The sequence below is a fragment of the Natator depressus genome, chromosome 7 (assembly GCF_965152275.1).
Source record: "Natator depressus isolate rNatDep1 chromosome 7, rNatDep2.hap1, whole genome shotgun sequence".
Classification (NCBI taxonomy): Eukaryota; Metazoa; Chordata; order Testudines; family Cheloniidae; genus Natator; species Natator depressus.
Window position 1 is genome coordinate 89,303,720 of NC_134240.1, and position 16,425 is coordinate 89,320,144.

At 43.1% G+C, this 16,425-nt stretch overlaps 1 protein-coding gene across 1 annotated transcript in view; it reads left to right on the forward strand.

Moving 5' to 3' along the window:
- The first annotated feature begins 772 nt into the window (after positions 1–772).
- Positions 773–16,425, forward strand: part of PAPSS2 (3'-phosphoadenosine 5'-phosphosulfate synthase 2) — an 84,347-nt gene continuing 68,694 nt past the window's right edge. The window contains exon 1 of the mRNA XM_074959020.1: positions 773–854. Within this exon, the coding sequence (XP_074815121.1) occupies positions 828–854 (27 nt within the window). The 5' untranslated portion in view covers positions 773–827. The remainder of the gene's footprint in view (positions 855–16,425) is intronic.

Here is a 16,425-nt window from a genome sequence, read left to right on the forward strand (position 1 = left end):
CTCATTTTTCCAGTGCTTTTACAAACCTACCAACTTTTAGGAGAGGCAGAGATGAATGAGGCAGTGCGGTTTAGGAGCTAGAGCAGGGCTTGGGAACAGAGAAGCTGGGGCCTCTGCATAGCTGGCCAGTGAATGTGTGGTCCCGTGTCTTACTCATTTGTCCACTTCAGGCAGGGGTGGTGGGAGGCAAAGGGCCTGATTCTGCAACCCGCACTGTGGTGAGTAAAGAGACTCGCAGGATCGGGCCCTTTATGAGTTTGGGGGGCGGGGGCGTGAAGGGCGGGGAGCTGCAGCGAAGTGCGGTACCAAGCGCAGCGTTGGGTCGCCGGGGCTGGTTGGTTTCCACCGTGAGCTGGGCACACGGGGGAGGAGGGGGTCTGTTTGCCTCTGTTTCCCGGGGGCCCCTCCTGCTCCCTTTGCCTGTCAGGGACTTTTTGGAGTGTTTCACTGAGCCCTGGAATGACTCGCCGCTGTCCTGGCTCCTGGACGGTCGCCGCCGCTGGGAGCAGCCCCCAGCCCCGCGCCTCGTTCCCTTCGCTGCCGCGCGGCAGGGGCCGCTCCCTCCCTGCTGCTCCGTGGGGCGGCAGCGGGGAAGCCGGGACACAGCCCCAGTGCTCGGAGCCCCGCTCGCCTGCTTCTGCCGGGGGGCGGAGGGGAGCGGGCGGGAGGTGGAGACGGAGGAGGGGTGAGGCTTGAGGGGCCGGTCCCGGGAAGTGCTACGTGTCTCCCAAGTCTTTATAGCGCCTTGCCCCCAGCGCCAGTCCTTGGAGCGCAGCCTGCCTCGTCCCCCGCCGCCAGCGAGCAGTGCCCGGCCGAGCGCCAGCAACATGTCCGAGAGCAGGAAGCCGACGACGGTAGGAGGCTCGCTTAGCGCCCGCCAGCTCTGGAGCCAGCGTGCGCTCTGCACCCCCGGGGACGCGGAGCCTTGGCTGCCGCCCGGTCGCTCGCAGCCTCCCCCGGCGCCGCGCTGGGTCCCGCCCTCCCCGCACGGCTGCCGGGCACCGCGCTTGGCGTTCCCGGCTGCGCCCTGGGAGCCCGACCCGCAGCGAACGCGGGGCTGGCTGCAGGGACCCTCCCCGAGCAGACCTGCCCGCCGCCCAGAGGGATGCCTGGCCCCGGGTCACCGGGCAGCAGGGGGACAGTCTGGTTGGGCCGGGACCTTGCTGTGAGGGGGCTTGTTATGCGCGTGGGGATTGTGAAATTCCTGCCGCCCGCAGAGCTGGAGCGAGTCACCACCTCCGCTCAGCTCCCCGCGGAGGAGGGGGTTGGCCGAGCGTCTACACTGGCGCGTCTACACTGAAGCGTTTGAAAGGAGCAGCTAGGAGGAGTTAGGGGGTTCAGAGCTGTGGGATTCTCCTCTGCCCCGTCTGTATGGTTAACTTGGGGCTGGCTCCTAACTTGAGTCCGGCAGGCAGCCGTCCGGCAAACGGGCTCTAGTCAATTTACTGCCCAACTCTCTGCCCCTGTTGGACACCTGAGCCCAGGAAGCTGGTGGTGGAGGCAGCGGTGCTGGAACAATTTGTACAGTGGGAGGCTGCTGAGAGCCATTTCACCGAACTGCAAACCCTGTATATTATGGAAACCACTTCAAGCCGGAGGGTGCTGCAGGACCCCTAGTTCCAGCACCTGTGCTGAAGACCAGTGTGCCATGGCAGAACTGAAGGTGTGCTTTGCCTCCTCTGGCCAAAGACACTTGTTACAATTTAGGCCACAGATTTTGTGGTCCTTAAAGTCAATAGAAACGCATCATATGCTTTTGTGTTTGATTTTCACTATCTCCTCACATGATTTTCTTTTAAATTTGAATCATGTCTCTGTTAGACCAGAGTTGCAAACTTTCTACTTTTAGTTTTAGCATTTGGCCCTCAACTTTTTTGCATGTAGGAGATGGCTAGAGGAAAAACCAATTACAAAGCTTTATTCTCTTGTATGCCTCGGATATTTACCAGTGTAATTTAAAAATGTAGCCTCTCTCAAGATAGGTGGGAGTATTCAAGGATCCATTCATGAAGATATTAAAGCTACAGTGTAATCTGTTAATGCCAATAAAAGAACAGCTATTTTTCTAGCTATTGTAGCAATTTGATCTGCAATTAATAAGAAGAAATCCCTGTTGGGAGTTCCTAGTGGCCAATGTTAGCAGTTGATGATTAGCACAGTTTCCTCCTATATTGGTTTTTAAAACTATACCACTTTAATTATGAGTGATTCCATAAAATATATCTTAACCTTGCTTGATTATTCTCTATTTATGTTGTTTTGGACAAATTCCACCTAGCTCATTATACACACTTCTCATTTAGTCAAACCCCTGAAGTTTCCCAGCCCATCTCAAAGCACAACTATCTTTGATAATACATTCACTAATTAATTCTCAGAAGACCTTTATATTCTGCAGAAGGAGTAGAGCAATCCAGATGACCTGCGCCATGGCTGTTATTCCCCAGGCTAGAAGGGAGTACTTTGGGGGTAGCATACTTTACTCTTGAATGCAACTTAAGTTATCACTTTCAGTCCTGCTTAGCTTGAAAAATAGGAGCTCATCATAGGACTTTGAAGCTGTGAGAATGTATGGAAAAACTGTAGGGATAATAATAAAAGCACTTCTAACCTTCAGAGCTCCATATGAACATTAACCAGTCTTCACAACACTTGTGTGGTAGGTAATCAAGTATTATCCACACTTTACAGAGTAGGGAAAACGGAACAAAGTTAAATGACGTGCCTGATATTACACAGTGAGTCAATAGCAGAGATGGGATTAGAACCCAGGAGTCTGGGACTATATTACTCTGCTATCATACTGCCTCTCTGCAAATCTTCAATGCTTCTGCAAGGTCACCGACACAAAACTTCTCCCTTTCTACATTCTTCCAGAATTGTAGAAAGGAAAAACAAATGTAAACCAACTATAAAATGATAAATTAATCTACAGTACAGTACACTTGGGCAGAGGCCGGTTCTGTGAAATGATTGTCCAACTGCAGTTCTGCCATGATATTTGATACCCTGGTTACAATACAGCCAAGAGGGTAAGGATTTGAAAGAAGTGATCTTTCTTAAAATTGACCATCGAAGAAAACTTTTGTATCTCATTGACTTCCACTGTAACATCAATGATGTCTACATCCTTACTAGAAAAGGGTAAGGCAGTCTGACAACTCTTGGGGTTGTTGGCATTGGAGTCAATAAAGCTACACTGATTTATACTAGCCAGGCCCTGTGCTTACAATAAATTGTAATAATTTGTGTGCTAGCATTGGACGCAACAATAAGGAAAAGCAAGGATGGCTTACTAGTGAAAATGATCAAGGACAGCAATTTAAAAATAGAAAGGAAAAAAGAAAAAGAATGTTCCCTGCTTTTAATCTATGGGCTCTTCATATGATTATGAACCCGAGTCTGAGAAGCGTTGGGCAGCCACAGCTCCTTCTAAAATCATTCGGGAGTTGCATTTCTGTTTGCCAGGTCACAGTAGTAGAAGGATGGAAGAGGGACTTGGTTGGAAAGAACCTAAAAGCAAGGCAATTCTGTATATTTTATATATGGAAATAATAATATATGTGTGCATATATATCTCTATCTATAGAGATATAGATATATATATGGAAAGAAGTAAGAGTAGTGTATAGCTATCTATAATCTAGTCAATTATTCTGAACACACATTGAGAATGCAACAGTGGTAGAGCAGAGGGAGTTTAGAATGTTTGATTAAATAATCCCAAGAAGTTCACATACAAAAACTAGATGTACACTGTCAAATAGGTGCTCTCAGTAGTTCCAAAATCGTTGATAAGGAACAATGTTAGCATAATTGCTGGCCCTATTGCGTAAGCACTCCAGGCACAGAACTCACTAAATGTAAACGTAGAAATTTAGGCACAAAGAATGCAGACCACAAAGCTCACGAAAGCTTATGCTCAAATAAATTGGTTAGTCTCTAAGGTGCCACAACTACTCCTTTTCTACTTACAGGAAGGAGAACTCTATCCTGGGAAGCAGTGACTCTGAAAAAGTTTTTGTGGGGTTATGATGGATAATCAACTGAACATGAACTCCCAATGTGACACTGAGGCCAAAAGAGCTAATGGAGTCCTGGAATGCATAAGTAGGAATAGAGAGGTTATTTTACCTCTGTATTTGGAACTGGTCTGACTGCTGCTAGAATATTGTGTCCGGTTCTGGTGTCCACAATTCAGGAAGGATGTTGATGAAATGGAGAAGAGCCATGAGAATGATTAAAAGATTAGAAAATATGCCTTATAGTGATAGACTCCAGGAGCTCAGGTTAAGGGTTGACTTGATCACAGTCTGTAAGTATCTACAGGGGGAACAAATATTTCAGTCCAAGATATAACACAATCCAGTGGTTGGAATTGAAGCTAGACAAACACAGATGGGAAATAAGGTGTACATTTTTGATGTTGAGGGTCATTAATCAGTGGGACAATTTACTAAGGATTGTGGTGGATTCTCCATCAGTGGCCATTTTTAAATCAAGATTCTATGTTTTTGTAAAAGATATGCTCCATGAATTATTTTGGGGAAATTCTGTGACCTGTGCTATACAGGAAGTCAAACTGGATGATCACAATGGTCCCTTCTGGCCTTGGAATCTATGAATCACGGATGCAGGATCAGGCCCTCAGATTTATGTTCTAGGAGCAGGGACCTTGCCATTCATTCATCTGTAGAATGCCAAGAGCATAGATGGAAAAATACAAATAAAGAAGTCGATGTGTGTTTTGACTATGTGAAATGTGCTGATAATCTCGGTCTACAGTGGATAACTGTCTAGGTTACAAGACCCACAACCATAACTAGCACTAATTGCAAACAAAGCTGTCAATCTCTGAGGAAAGGCCAAGGACTGAATTATCAAGGAGACTGAACTGCTGTCTCAAACCTGAGGTAGCCTTTTCAGAATAGATTGAGCCATATTGACAAGGTAAGTTGGTGAAGCATTCACTGTCATCTGGCAACTTTCAACATGGTAATAAAACCATATTTTAAAAAACAAAACAAAACTGTGAACTAAATAAATAATGGATGAAATTCATAGTACAAATGTAATGGATTCTGCCTGTTCCTAGAGAAGGGCAACGAAGGTGTGACAAGATTATGACTATCAACAGATGGCTTAGGCAGTGGTACTATAAGGAGGGCTTTGGGATGTATGGCCACTGGGAGGCATTCATGGACAGAGGACAGTTCTCTCGGGATGGACTTCATCTGAGTAGGGAACGAAATAGACTTCTAGGACTGAGGCTGGCACAACTGATTAAGAGAGCTTTAAACTAGGAATTTGGGGGAGATGGTTGGGAAATGTCCAGGTAATCTCCACGCCGGATTTTAGCATTGAGAGGGAAGAAAACGAAGTAAGAAAGGATACAGCCGTGGGTAGGAGAATGGATATAAGGAGGAAGGGCAGTGTGGATACCAGTCTAATAGGTTATACTGGCTGTAGAATGACCTGCCTAATCGGATACAGAATGTGAGTGAGGCCAAACAGCAAAAATTAAGATGTTTGTACAAGAATGCGAGGAGCCTAGGTAACAAAATGGAGGAACTAGAGCTACTGGTGCAGGAAGTGAAATCAGATATTATAGGGATAACAGAAACATGGTGGAATAGTAGTCATGACTGGACTACGGGTATTGAAGGGTATGTGCTGTTTAGGAAAGACAGAAGTAAAGGTGGTGGAGTAGCATTGTATATCAATGATGAGGTAGAATGTAAAGAAATAAGAAGCAATGGAATGGATACGACAGAGTCCGTCTGGGCAAAAATTACATTGGGGAAGAAAACTACTAGAGCCTCCCCTGGCATAGTGCTTGGGGTGTGCTATAGACAGCCGGGATCTAATTTGGATATGGATAGAGCCCTCTTTAATGTTTTTAATGAATTAAATACTAATGGGAACTGCGTGATCATGGGAGACTTTAACTTCCCAGATATAGACTGGAGGACGAGTGCTAGTAATAATAATAGGGCTCAGATTTTCCTAGATGCGATAGCTGGTGGATTCCTTCATCAAGTAGTTGCTGAACCAACAAGAGGGGATGCCATTTTAGATTTGGTTTTGGTGAGTAGTGAGGACCTCATAGAAGAAATGGTTGTAGGGGACAATCTTGGTTCAAGTGATCATGAGCTAATTCAGTTCAAACTGAACGGAAGGATTAACAAAAATAAACCTGCAACTAGGGTTTTTTATTTCAAAAGGGCTGACTTTCAAAAATTAAGGAAATTAGTTAGGGAAGTGGATTGGACTGAAGAATTTATGGATCTAAAGGCAAAGGAGGCCTGGGATTACTTTAAATCAAAGCTGCAGAAGCTATCGGAAGCCTGCATCCCAAGAAAGGGGAAAAAATTCATAGGTAGGAGTTGTAGACCAAGCTGGATGAGCAAGCATCTCAGAGAGGTGATTAAGAAAAAGCAGAAAGCATACAGGGAGTGGAAGATGAGAGGGATCAGCCAGGAAAGCTACTTTATTGAGGTCAGAACATGTAGGGATAAAGTGAGACAGGCTAAAAGTCAAGTAGAGTTGGACCTTGCAAAGGGAATTAAAACCAATAGTAAAAGGTTCTATAGCCATATAAATAAGAAGAAAACAAAGAAAGAAGAAGTGGGACCGCTAAACACTGAGGATGGAGTGGAGGTCAAGGATAATCTAGGCATGGCCCAATATCTAAACAAATACTTTGCCTCAGTCTTTAATAAGGCTAAAGAGGATCTTAGGGATAATGGTAGCATGACAAATGGGAATGAGGATATGGAGGTAGATATTACAATATCTGAGGTAGAAGCGAAACTCGAACAGCTTAATGGGACTAAATCGGGGGGCCCAGATAATCTTCATCCAAGAATATTAAAGGAATTGGCACATGAAATTGCAAGCCCATTAGCAAGAATTTTTAATGAATCTGTAAACTCAGGGGTTGTACCGTATGATTGGAGAATTGCTAACATCGTCCCTATTTTTATGAAAGGAAAAAAAAGTGATCCAGGCCTGTTAGTTTGACATCTGTAGTATGCAAGGTCTTGGAAAAAATTTTGAAGGAGAAAGTAGTTTAGGACATTGAGGTCAATGGTAAATGGGACAAAATACAACATGGTTTTACAAAAGGTAGATCGTGCCAAACCAACCTGATCTCCTTCTTTGAGAAAGTAACAGATTTTTTAGACAAAGGAAACGCAGTGGATCTAATTTACCTAGATTTCAGTATGGCGTTTGATACCGTGCCACATGTGGAATTATTAGTTAAATTGGAAAAGATGGGGATCGATATGAAAATTGAAAGGTGGATAAGGAAATGGTTAACAGGGAGACTACAGCGTGTCCTACTGAAAGGTGAACTGTCAGGCTGGAGGGAGATTATCAGTGGAGTTCCTCAGGGATCAGTTTTGGGACCAATCTTATTTAATCTTTTTATTACTGACCTTGGCACAAAAAGTGGGAGTGTGCTCATAAAGTTTGCGGATGATACAAAGCTGGGAGGTATTGCCAATTTAGAGAGAGACCGGGATATCATACAGGAAGATTTGGATGACCTTGTAAACTGGAGTAATAGTAATAGGATGAAATTTAATCATGAGAAGTGTAAGGTCATGCATTTAGGAATTAATAACAAGAATTTTAGTTATAAGCTGGGGACGCATCAATTAGAAGTAACGGAGGAGGAGAAGGACCTTGGAGTATTGGTTGATCATAGGATGACTATGAGCTGCCAATGTGATATGGCCAGGAAAAAAGCTAATGCGGTCTTGGGATGCATCGGGAGAGATATTTGCAGTAGAGATAAGGAGGTTTTAGTATAGTTATACAAGGCACTGGTGAGACCTCATCTGGAATACTGTGTGCAGTTCTGGTCTCCCATGTTTAAGAGGGATGAATTCAAACTGGAACAGGTACAGAGAAGGGCTACTAGGATGATCCGAGGAATGGAAAACCTGTCTTATGAAAGGAGACTCAAGGAGCCTGGCTTGTTTAGCCTAACCAAAAGGTTGAGGGGAGATATGATTGCTCTTTATAAATATATCAGAGGGATAAATACCAGAGAGGGAGAGGAATTATTTAAGCTCAGTACCAATGTGGACACAAGAACAAATGGATATAAACTGGTCATTGGGAATTTTAGACTTGAAATTAGACAAAGGTTTCTAACCATCAGAGGAGTGAAGTTTTGGAATAGCCTTCGAAGGGACGCAGTGGGGTCAAAAGACCTATCTGGCTTTAAGATTAAACTCGGTAAGTTTATGGACGAGATGGTATGATGGGATAACATGATTTTGGCAATTAACTGATCTTTAAATATTCATGGTAAATAGGCCCAATGGCCTGTGATGGGATGTTAGATGGGGTGGTATCTGAGTTACTACAAAGAATTCTTTCCTGGGTATCTGGCTGGTGAATCTCGCCCACATTGCTCAGTGTTCAGCTGATCACCATATTTGGGGTCGGGAAGGAATTTTCCTCCAGGGCAGATTGGAAGAGGCCCAGGAGGTTTTTCGCCTTCCTCTGTAGCATGGGGCACGGGTCACTTGCTGGAGGATTCTCTGCTCCTTGAAGTCTTTAAACCACGATTTGAGGACTTTAATAGCTCAGACATAGGTGAGAGGTTTTTCGCAGGAGTGGGTGCGTGAGATTCTGTGGCCTGCGTTGTGCAGGAGGTCGGACTAGATGATCATAATGGTCCCTTCTGACCTTAATATCTATGAATTAAAGTTCCAATACTTATGATAAGTAAAAATCACCTTTCAATTGCCAACTGTTTTCCATTATTTCTTGGAATTTGAGGCTTGATTACAAACTGAATTTCCATATTTTTCCTGGTTTAAATCAGAACTGTACGAGTCTTTAAACTAAACTCCTATTAATTTAACTGGATGATTTCCAAGTATCTTCTCCTTATTTGTCATTCTATAAACGGATGCACCATATTTTAAATGTGATGCAAGTTCATTCAGACCTTGATTAAATCAAACCCATGCACATCAAGTACAACTATACAGCAATATTAGCATTCTGTTCATATTGTAATAAAACTGGTGGTGCTCTTTTTTAAAGCTCTTCCACATGAGGTAATCCACTGCTTTGCTGTTTGCAAGCAGATAGTCACAGGGGAACTCCTTTGAGTGGAAATAAATCTCTGGAGAAGGGTCCACATGGGAGTAGTGTAATTCTAGAGGTCATAAAATCTGGTTAGTTTATGCAATGTATATACAATTGTTTGTTTCACAGTGTTGAGATGGGCATTAAAGAAACCTAACGAAACAACATGGGCAGCGGGTATAACAGGCCAAGAAAGGCTAAGCCTTCCCTGGCACAATGGCTGCTGACCCTCCACTGGACACCTGGGCCACGGTGGCCCTGCCTCTCCCCCAAAGCCCCCACTGCCTGCTGCTGCATGCCAGTAAGTCCTCTACTCCAGCACCACCCTGCTCTGGAAGTCCCCGCTGCTTGCTGTGTCCCTCCGCCTCTGGGGAGGGGAAGTGAGGAGGGATGTGGCAAGCCAGAGGTGGGCAGGGGCATCTGGCAGGGCAGTGAGGTGGCTTGGCCGGACGCTGTGGGGGGTAGGGGGCTGGTGGCTCGGCAAGGGGGGGGCCAGCAGCTCGGATGGGGTGGGCCTTCAGGGGCAAGGGGGGCTGGTGGCTCGGCCTGGGGCTGGACCAGTGTTTGGGGGGCCGGTGGCTTGGCCCAATGCTGGAGCCGGCCCAGCTTGGCCGGGACTGGGGCGGGGGACCCTTCGGGGAAGGGGTGCTGTTGTCTTGGCCCAGCACTTGGCTTAGCCTGGACCAGCAGCCCAGCGCTCGGGGGGGCGGCGGCTTGGCCAACGTGGGGGTGATTTTGGGGCAGGGAGGGCGAGGGATCTTTTGTGACTGGGGCAGGCAGGCTGGGGCTCCTTCGGTCGAGGGGGGAGGCCTCAGAAAATTACTTATCCTATCAAGGTCCCATTTAGTGTGGTAGTTGAGACTTTCCCTTCTTTTACTCCTCACTTAATCTCTTTCTCTACTTTTCCATGAGTGTGAATCCAAATTTTCTGCTTTTTGGGCATTAATGAAATCCCGATTTCTTCCTGCTCTTCCATAAAAAGAAGCTCCTTACTGGCAAAATGATGCATTAACCTTTCTCCAACAGACTATATTCTGTGGGGCTCTGTGAAGGCATACTCATGTAGCAGAATAGACGTTACCATGAATATGGACAGTTTGATAATGTGTCAGAAAAAGGAATGTATACATGATCTTTAGTGGTTATGAATTTTTAATCTTTTGAAATGCAGTGAGTATTAACTACATTTTGGTCAGTGAAACAAATTATTTGGTTATGTGACCCTTTTATGATAACTGGGTAGAGAGTTATATAATCCAAATATTTAAGAAAACCAAGATGTCGCTTTTGCGTTCATAAAATTCTAGCTCGGTAGTACTTTCACTTTATACCCATTTAGCTGTGTAGGCAACAATAAGGCAATTAGAAGAACATCACTTTGACTTCTAGACTGTTAGCAGGGTCTGCACTATGTCATTCTCATTAGTAAATAATCTGTTTTAATTCAGATTAAGAACAAAATATTTTATTTACAGCAATCTGGCTTTTGCTAGTTAGAATGAAAATTATTTTCTCTAGTTCTGTATTATGATACTTGAGGAGGTCTGGAATTCTAATGGTAATTATACAGAGAAATGTCTCATTCAGCACATGCTCTGCTTTACTGAATTTGAAAAGACATCATTGATTTCCAGAGGTCTTTTCTAAAAGCAATAAATATTAGCTTTGAGGCACTAAACGAGTTTTTTAGAACAGTGGTGTTTAATAATGACATTAAGATTTAACCTTACTTACATAAAACTTCTGTGTTCTTATGAGTGAACTAATACTTTTGAGAACAAATATACTTGAAAATAATTGCTGTGAGTAATGTGTAACTGTAGACCTAACCTTGTTTATTATGTGAGTTTTTGCACAGTGCAGCATTCATGACTAAGTAGACCTCACAACATCCACAAGCTTCAGACTTGTTCCCTATGCACCTGAGGCTTCATTGGCATTTCCTTAATTCAGTACAAAAGTTATCTTTCATAATCAAGTGGCCTTTTCATAACATGCATAAGAATACATATAATACAATATTTTATTGAGAGAGAGCTTTTGGTAATACATAAATATATAGATATGGAGGACCTTGCAATGGACTCCTCATTGACATGACTGTCTATAATGATCATTGGATACTGAGGGCCTGTCCTCTCATCCACAGAGATTGAAATGTCATCTCAATGAAACTAGATGACTTCATTAACAGTATCTTATTCTCTTTCAGTTACATTGAAGATACTGCATTTTTCCCCTTTACTTAAAAAGGAAATTAATATGTGACAATATGCACTGTTGGATTTTAAAAAACCTCTCCACGTTTATAAATTATTGAAAGAACACAAAAAAGTAATTAACATCTAACATCTAAAGAGGCTCAGTTTCTTTGTTTAAATTACACTGATACACGAAAGAACATTATATGGTTAACTCACATATAACTGGCCTATACAACTTCAGTGTATTCTGATGTTAGAATAGCCATCCAACCATAAGAGCAGAGCTCACATGGATCGTGATATCACTTGCAGTGTGTATCAATAGCCTTAAAGGTTTTTTTATTAACTGAAGGACAACATAAAGATAAACATTTATAAAAATCCTATATAATGCAAACTACTAAATCTTTTGCGTGTTCATTTTTGATAATCTTGTATTACAATACATTATAGGTGTATTATTTCAAGACAACTACTGGTAGCTCACTGCAGTGGAATTTTGACATCAGGGTAAATTGATTGTAGTATATTGGTGTATTGCAGTCCTGTTAGCTGAATTGCTCAAACATTTTTCTGATGTTTTATAACACTTTTAAAATAGTCATAGTTTACAGCTATGATTACTTCACAGTTGTGAAATAGAGTCATCCTCTTATTGCCTCATAATGGTGAAATATGACTGTTTTGCTATCTAGGAGCTGGACTTTTGCTCTTTCAAATAAAGAAATGCAGAGAATTACATCTGCATAGTTCCACAGACAATAATATTGTTACAGCTCTTCTCCCAGTAAATATATCCAAATATGGCTGTTGGAACATGTAGGCATTTTTGCAGAAAGGATCTTTATAGGGGAGTATCATATTGCTTTTTAACTATTTCTTTAGACGAGCAGTTAGTCTGTCAAGAATAACTCTTGTAAAGATGTACTTCAATTTGAAATTATACTTGGTATCCATCAACGAGGTAGCTGTTCAGTTTGATTGTTGTCCATGTGCCCCACCCAAAATCCTTGCTATTCTCTTTCATGGGTTTTTTTTGTTTCCCCATTTTGTAGCTTATTAACACTATCTGTTTTAAAGGGCTGCTAGCATTACATAGCTTACTGTCTGTATTTAGTGTTCTTAAATGTGCGTGGATTGCACTCTCAGCAAATTTGCGGATGATACTAAACTGGGAGGAGCGGTAGATACGGTGGAGGGCAGGGATAGGATACAGAGGGACCTAGACAAATTGGAGGATTGGGCCAAAAGAAATCTGATGAGGTTCAATAAGGATAAGTGCAGGGTCCTGCACTTAGGACGGAAGAACCCAATGCACAGCTACAGACTAGGGACCGAATGGCTAGGCAGCAGTTCTGCGGAAAAGGACCTAGGGGTTACAGTGGACGAGAAGCTGGATATGAGTCAGCAGCGTGCCCTTGTTGCCAAGAAGGCCAATGGCATTTTGGGATGTATAAGTAGGGGCATAGCGAGCAGATCGAGGGACGTGATCGTTCCCCTCTATTCGACATTGGTGAGGCCTCATCTGGAGTACTGTGTCCAGTTTTGGGCCCCACACTACAAGAAGGATGTGGATAAATTGGAGAGAGTCCAGCGAAGGGCAACAAAAATGATTAGGGGTCTGGAACACATGACTTATGAGGAGAGGCTGAGGGAACTGGGATTGTTTAGTCTGCAGAAGAGAAGAATGAGGGGGGATTTGATAGCTGCTTTCAACTACCCGAAAGGGGGTTCCAAAGAGGATGGATCTAGACTGTTCTCAGTGGCAGCAGATGACAGAACGAGGAGTAATGGTCTCAAGTTGCAGTGGGGGAGGTTTAGGTTGGATATTAGGAAAAACTTTTTCACTAGGAGGGTGGTGAAACACTGGAATGCGTTACCTAGGGAGGTGGTAGAATCTCCTTCCTTAGAAGTTTTTAAGGTCAGGCTTGACAAAGCCCTGGCTGGGATGATTTAATTGGGGATTGGTCCTGCTTTGAGCAGGGGGTTGGACTAGATGACCTCCTGAGGTCCCTTCCAACCCTGATATTCTATGATTCTATGAAATGTCAGTTATTGAAGGATAGGTTCTTGCCATCTGAAAGGAAGTGTACATGCACACATAAATATGCATTTTTACATGAGCTGGTAGACATTTTTCTGTGTCCCTACAGTTAAAATAAGAGTGGTTTTCATGTTGGTTCCATTTTTCTAAATATTCTGTCTTTCAGTGTATGATTATGGCACTCAGCTTTATAGACTTTATTGGAAGATGGATCACAGCAGAGGCTAATATGAAATAAAAATTAAGGGGTTTTTTTTGTTGTTTTTTTGGAGCTCTGCGAGATTGGATGGTTCAGGGGATTGGTAACCAAACAGTTAAGTCTTTTACCTCTAAAAGAAAAGGAGTACTTGTGGCACCTTAGCGACTAACCAATTTATTTGAGCATAAGGTTTCGTGAGCCACAGCTCACTTCATCGGATGCATACTGTATGCATCCGATGAAGTGAGCTGTGGCTCACGAAACCTTATGCTCAAATAAATTGGTTAGTCTCTAAGGTGCCACAAGTACTCCTTTTCTTTTTGCGAATACAGACTAACACGGCTGCTACTCTGAAATCTGTGTCACCAATTTAGGCCAAACCTAAGTATTTGGTTACTGGAAGTTATTGTGTAGTAGCTGTTTGGTGACCTGAGCTGGGTGGCCTTACTTCATTTCCTGGTGGACTAATGTTCACGTTATTGTGCACAAAACCCACCACACTTGGTGATAACGAGCACCCTTCTTAGCATTCTTGGCAGAGTAGGTTGGGATTGAACAGGCATGTAGACTGGCCCACCTTGATTATCACTACAAAAGGTTTTTCCCCCCCCCACTCTCCTGCTGGTAATAGCTCACCTTACCTGATCACTCTCATTACAGTATGTATGGTAACACCCATTGTTTCATGTTCTCTGTGTATATAAATCTCTCCTCTGTATTTTCCACTGAATGCATCTGATGAAGTGAGCCATAGCTCACGAAAGCTTATGCTCAAATAAATTGGTTAGTCTCTAAGGTGCCACAAGTCCTCCTTTTCTTTTTGCGGATACAGACTAACACGGCTGCTACTCTGAAACCTGCTGGTAATAGCTCACCTTACCTGATCACTCTCATTACAGTGTGTATGGTAACACCCATTGTTTCATGTTGTCTGTGTATATAAATCTCCCCACTGTATTTTCCACTGAATGCATCTGATGAAGTGAGCTGTAGCTCACAAAAGCTTATGCTCAAATAAATTTGTTAGTCTCTAAGGTGCCACTAGTACTCCTTTTCTTTTTGCGGATACAGACTAACACAGCTGCTACTCTGAAACCTTTCAACCACAGGGGACAAGTCAGGTCAGAGTTGCAGCTAGGTGCAGAAGCAATTGCTTTTTCCTGTGTTGTACTAGATCTCTGCAGGCATGAGGCCTAGACTACACTGGAAAAGATTTTCTGGCATAGCTATACTTGCAAACTCGCCTGGTGGAGACACACCTTATACTGGCAAAAGTGTTTCTGCTGGCATAGCTTATATGAATTCCCCAAATGAAATAAGTTATACCAGCAAAAGAACTTTTTTTTACCAGTATAACTGTATCTATACTAACACTTTGGCCAGTATGGAAATGTCATTTAAAAAATCACATCCTCAAGTGACATTACTATACCTGCAAAAGTTGTTAGTGTAGACCTGGCCTCGGTTTCTACACTGTCAATCCTGCACCTTTCACAAGCACTAGAGTCACACAGAAGAAACAGTCCTCAAGTTTGCTGGCATTATTAAGAATGTTTCATTGTCAATAAGAAATCTATGTCAACACATTAATTTCAGGTATAGGTTTCTGCCTCTAGTTCTTGAGATGGCAGCCCCTGAAGTCAGATGTCAGGGAAGGCATGATGGTAATTAGAAGGCTGTAATTGTAAGGTCTAATGTTGCAAGTTGTGGCACAAAGGGAGCATGGCACGCATATGCTGCTCACCAGTGATTTCTGGTTTCATGGCTGCAGCAAAATGTGTGCCTGTCCCCAATCTTTGGTTTGCTTTGTCTTGCTCCGTACTTACCAGGCCATACAGCATCCAGCACTGCTGATAGCAGTAATGTTGTCAGGCAGTGTCCGTTGGCATGGTGACCCCCCGCTACTGATAGCATGGTCCTTATGGAATGGCAGTCGGGGAGCCATGCCACAATCACTCCAGGCAGTTGATGTGAGTGACTGTTCTGCAATGCATTGGAAGTGTAAGGGGACAATTCCGAAATTGTCTTCTGTGCTAACTCAAAAGTATGACCAACCACTGTTGCATCTACAGCGGACAATGTGTAGAGAAGGGTCTCGGTTTGAAGACTACCTTCCTCCCTTGACCATGCTGACAGGCACACAGAAGCAATGGATGAATGTTGTGATTTCACAGTCTAGAACTCAGTGATTGTTTTTGAGGAACTGGAGTGTAGGCATATTTACTGTTATCACGGGGCTGATTTTGACTGTTGAAATATCTGTTTAAGTGGAAACACTGTTTCTATCTAAAATACAGTGCTTTCGATAAGTTTGCATCTATACATCCGACAAGAAGATAATGTCACTTAACTGTCTATGTCATGAGCGTGATATTGGGTAAGATAACGTTGTTTACCTTGAACTAGTACTTCAGTAACAGTCAACAGTCCTGAAAGTGCATTGACCCTGGGTTCACTTCAGGATATTATCTGTTAATGTATTACTCCCAAGTACATGATGGGCCAAATTTATCCCTGCGCTAACTCCAAGTCATAGTTGCAGAAAGTGAAAGAGTAGTTCACTACAGCCCATGTAGTTGAATATTTTGTCTTTTAAAACTTCTCAGAGTATAATATTAACAAAGGAAGAGCTATAGATGTTCACAGTTCTGTGGTAGCATGCATTATTAGGCAGGATAACAGAAAAGTAGAAAAGTTTGTGGGTGATACCAAGCTGGGAGGAGTTGCAAGTGCTTTGGAGGATGGGATTAGAATTCAAAATGATCTTAACAAACTGGAGAAATGGTCTGAAATAAATAGGATGAAATTCAATAAGGACAAATGGAAAGTGCTACACTTAGGAAGGAATAATCACTTGCACAAAT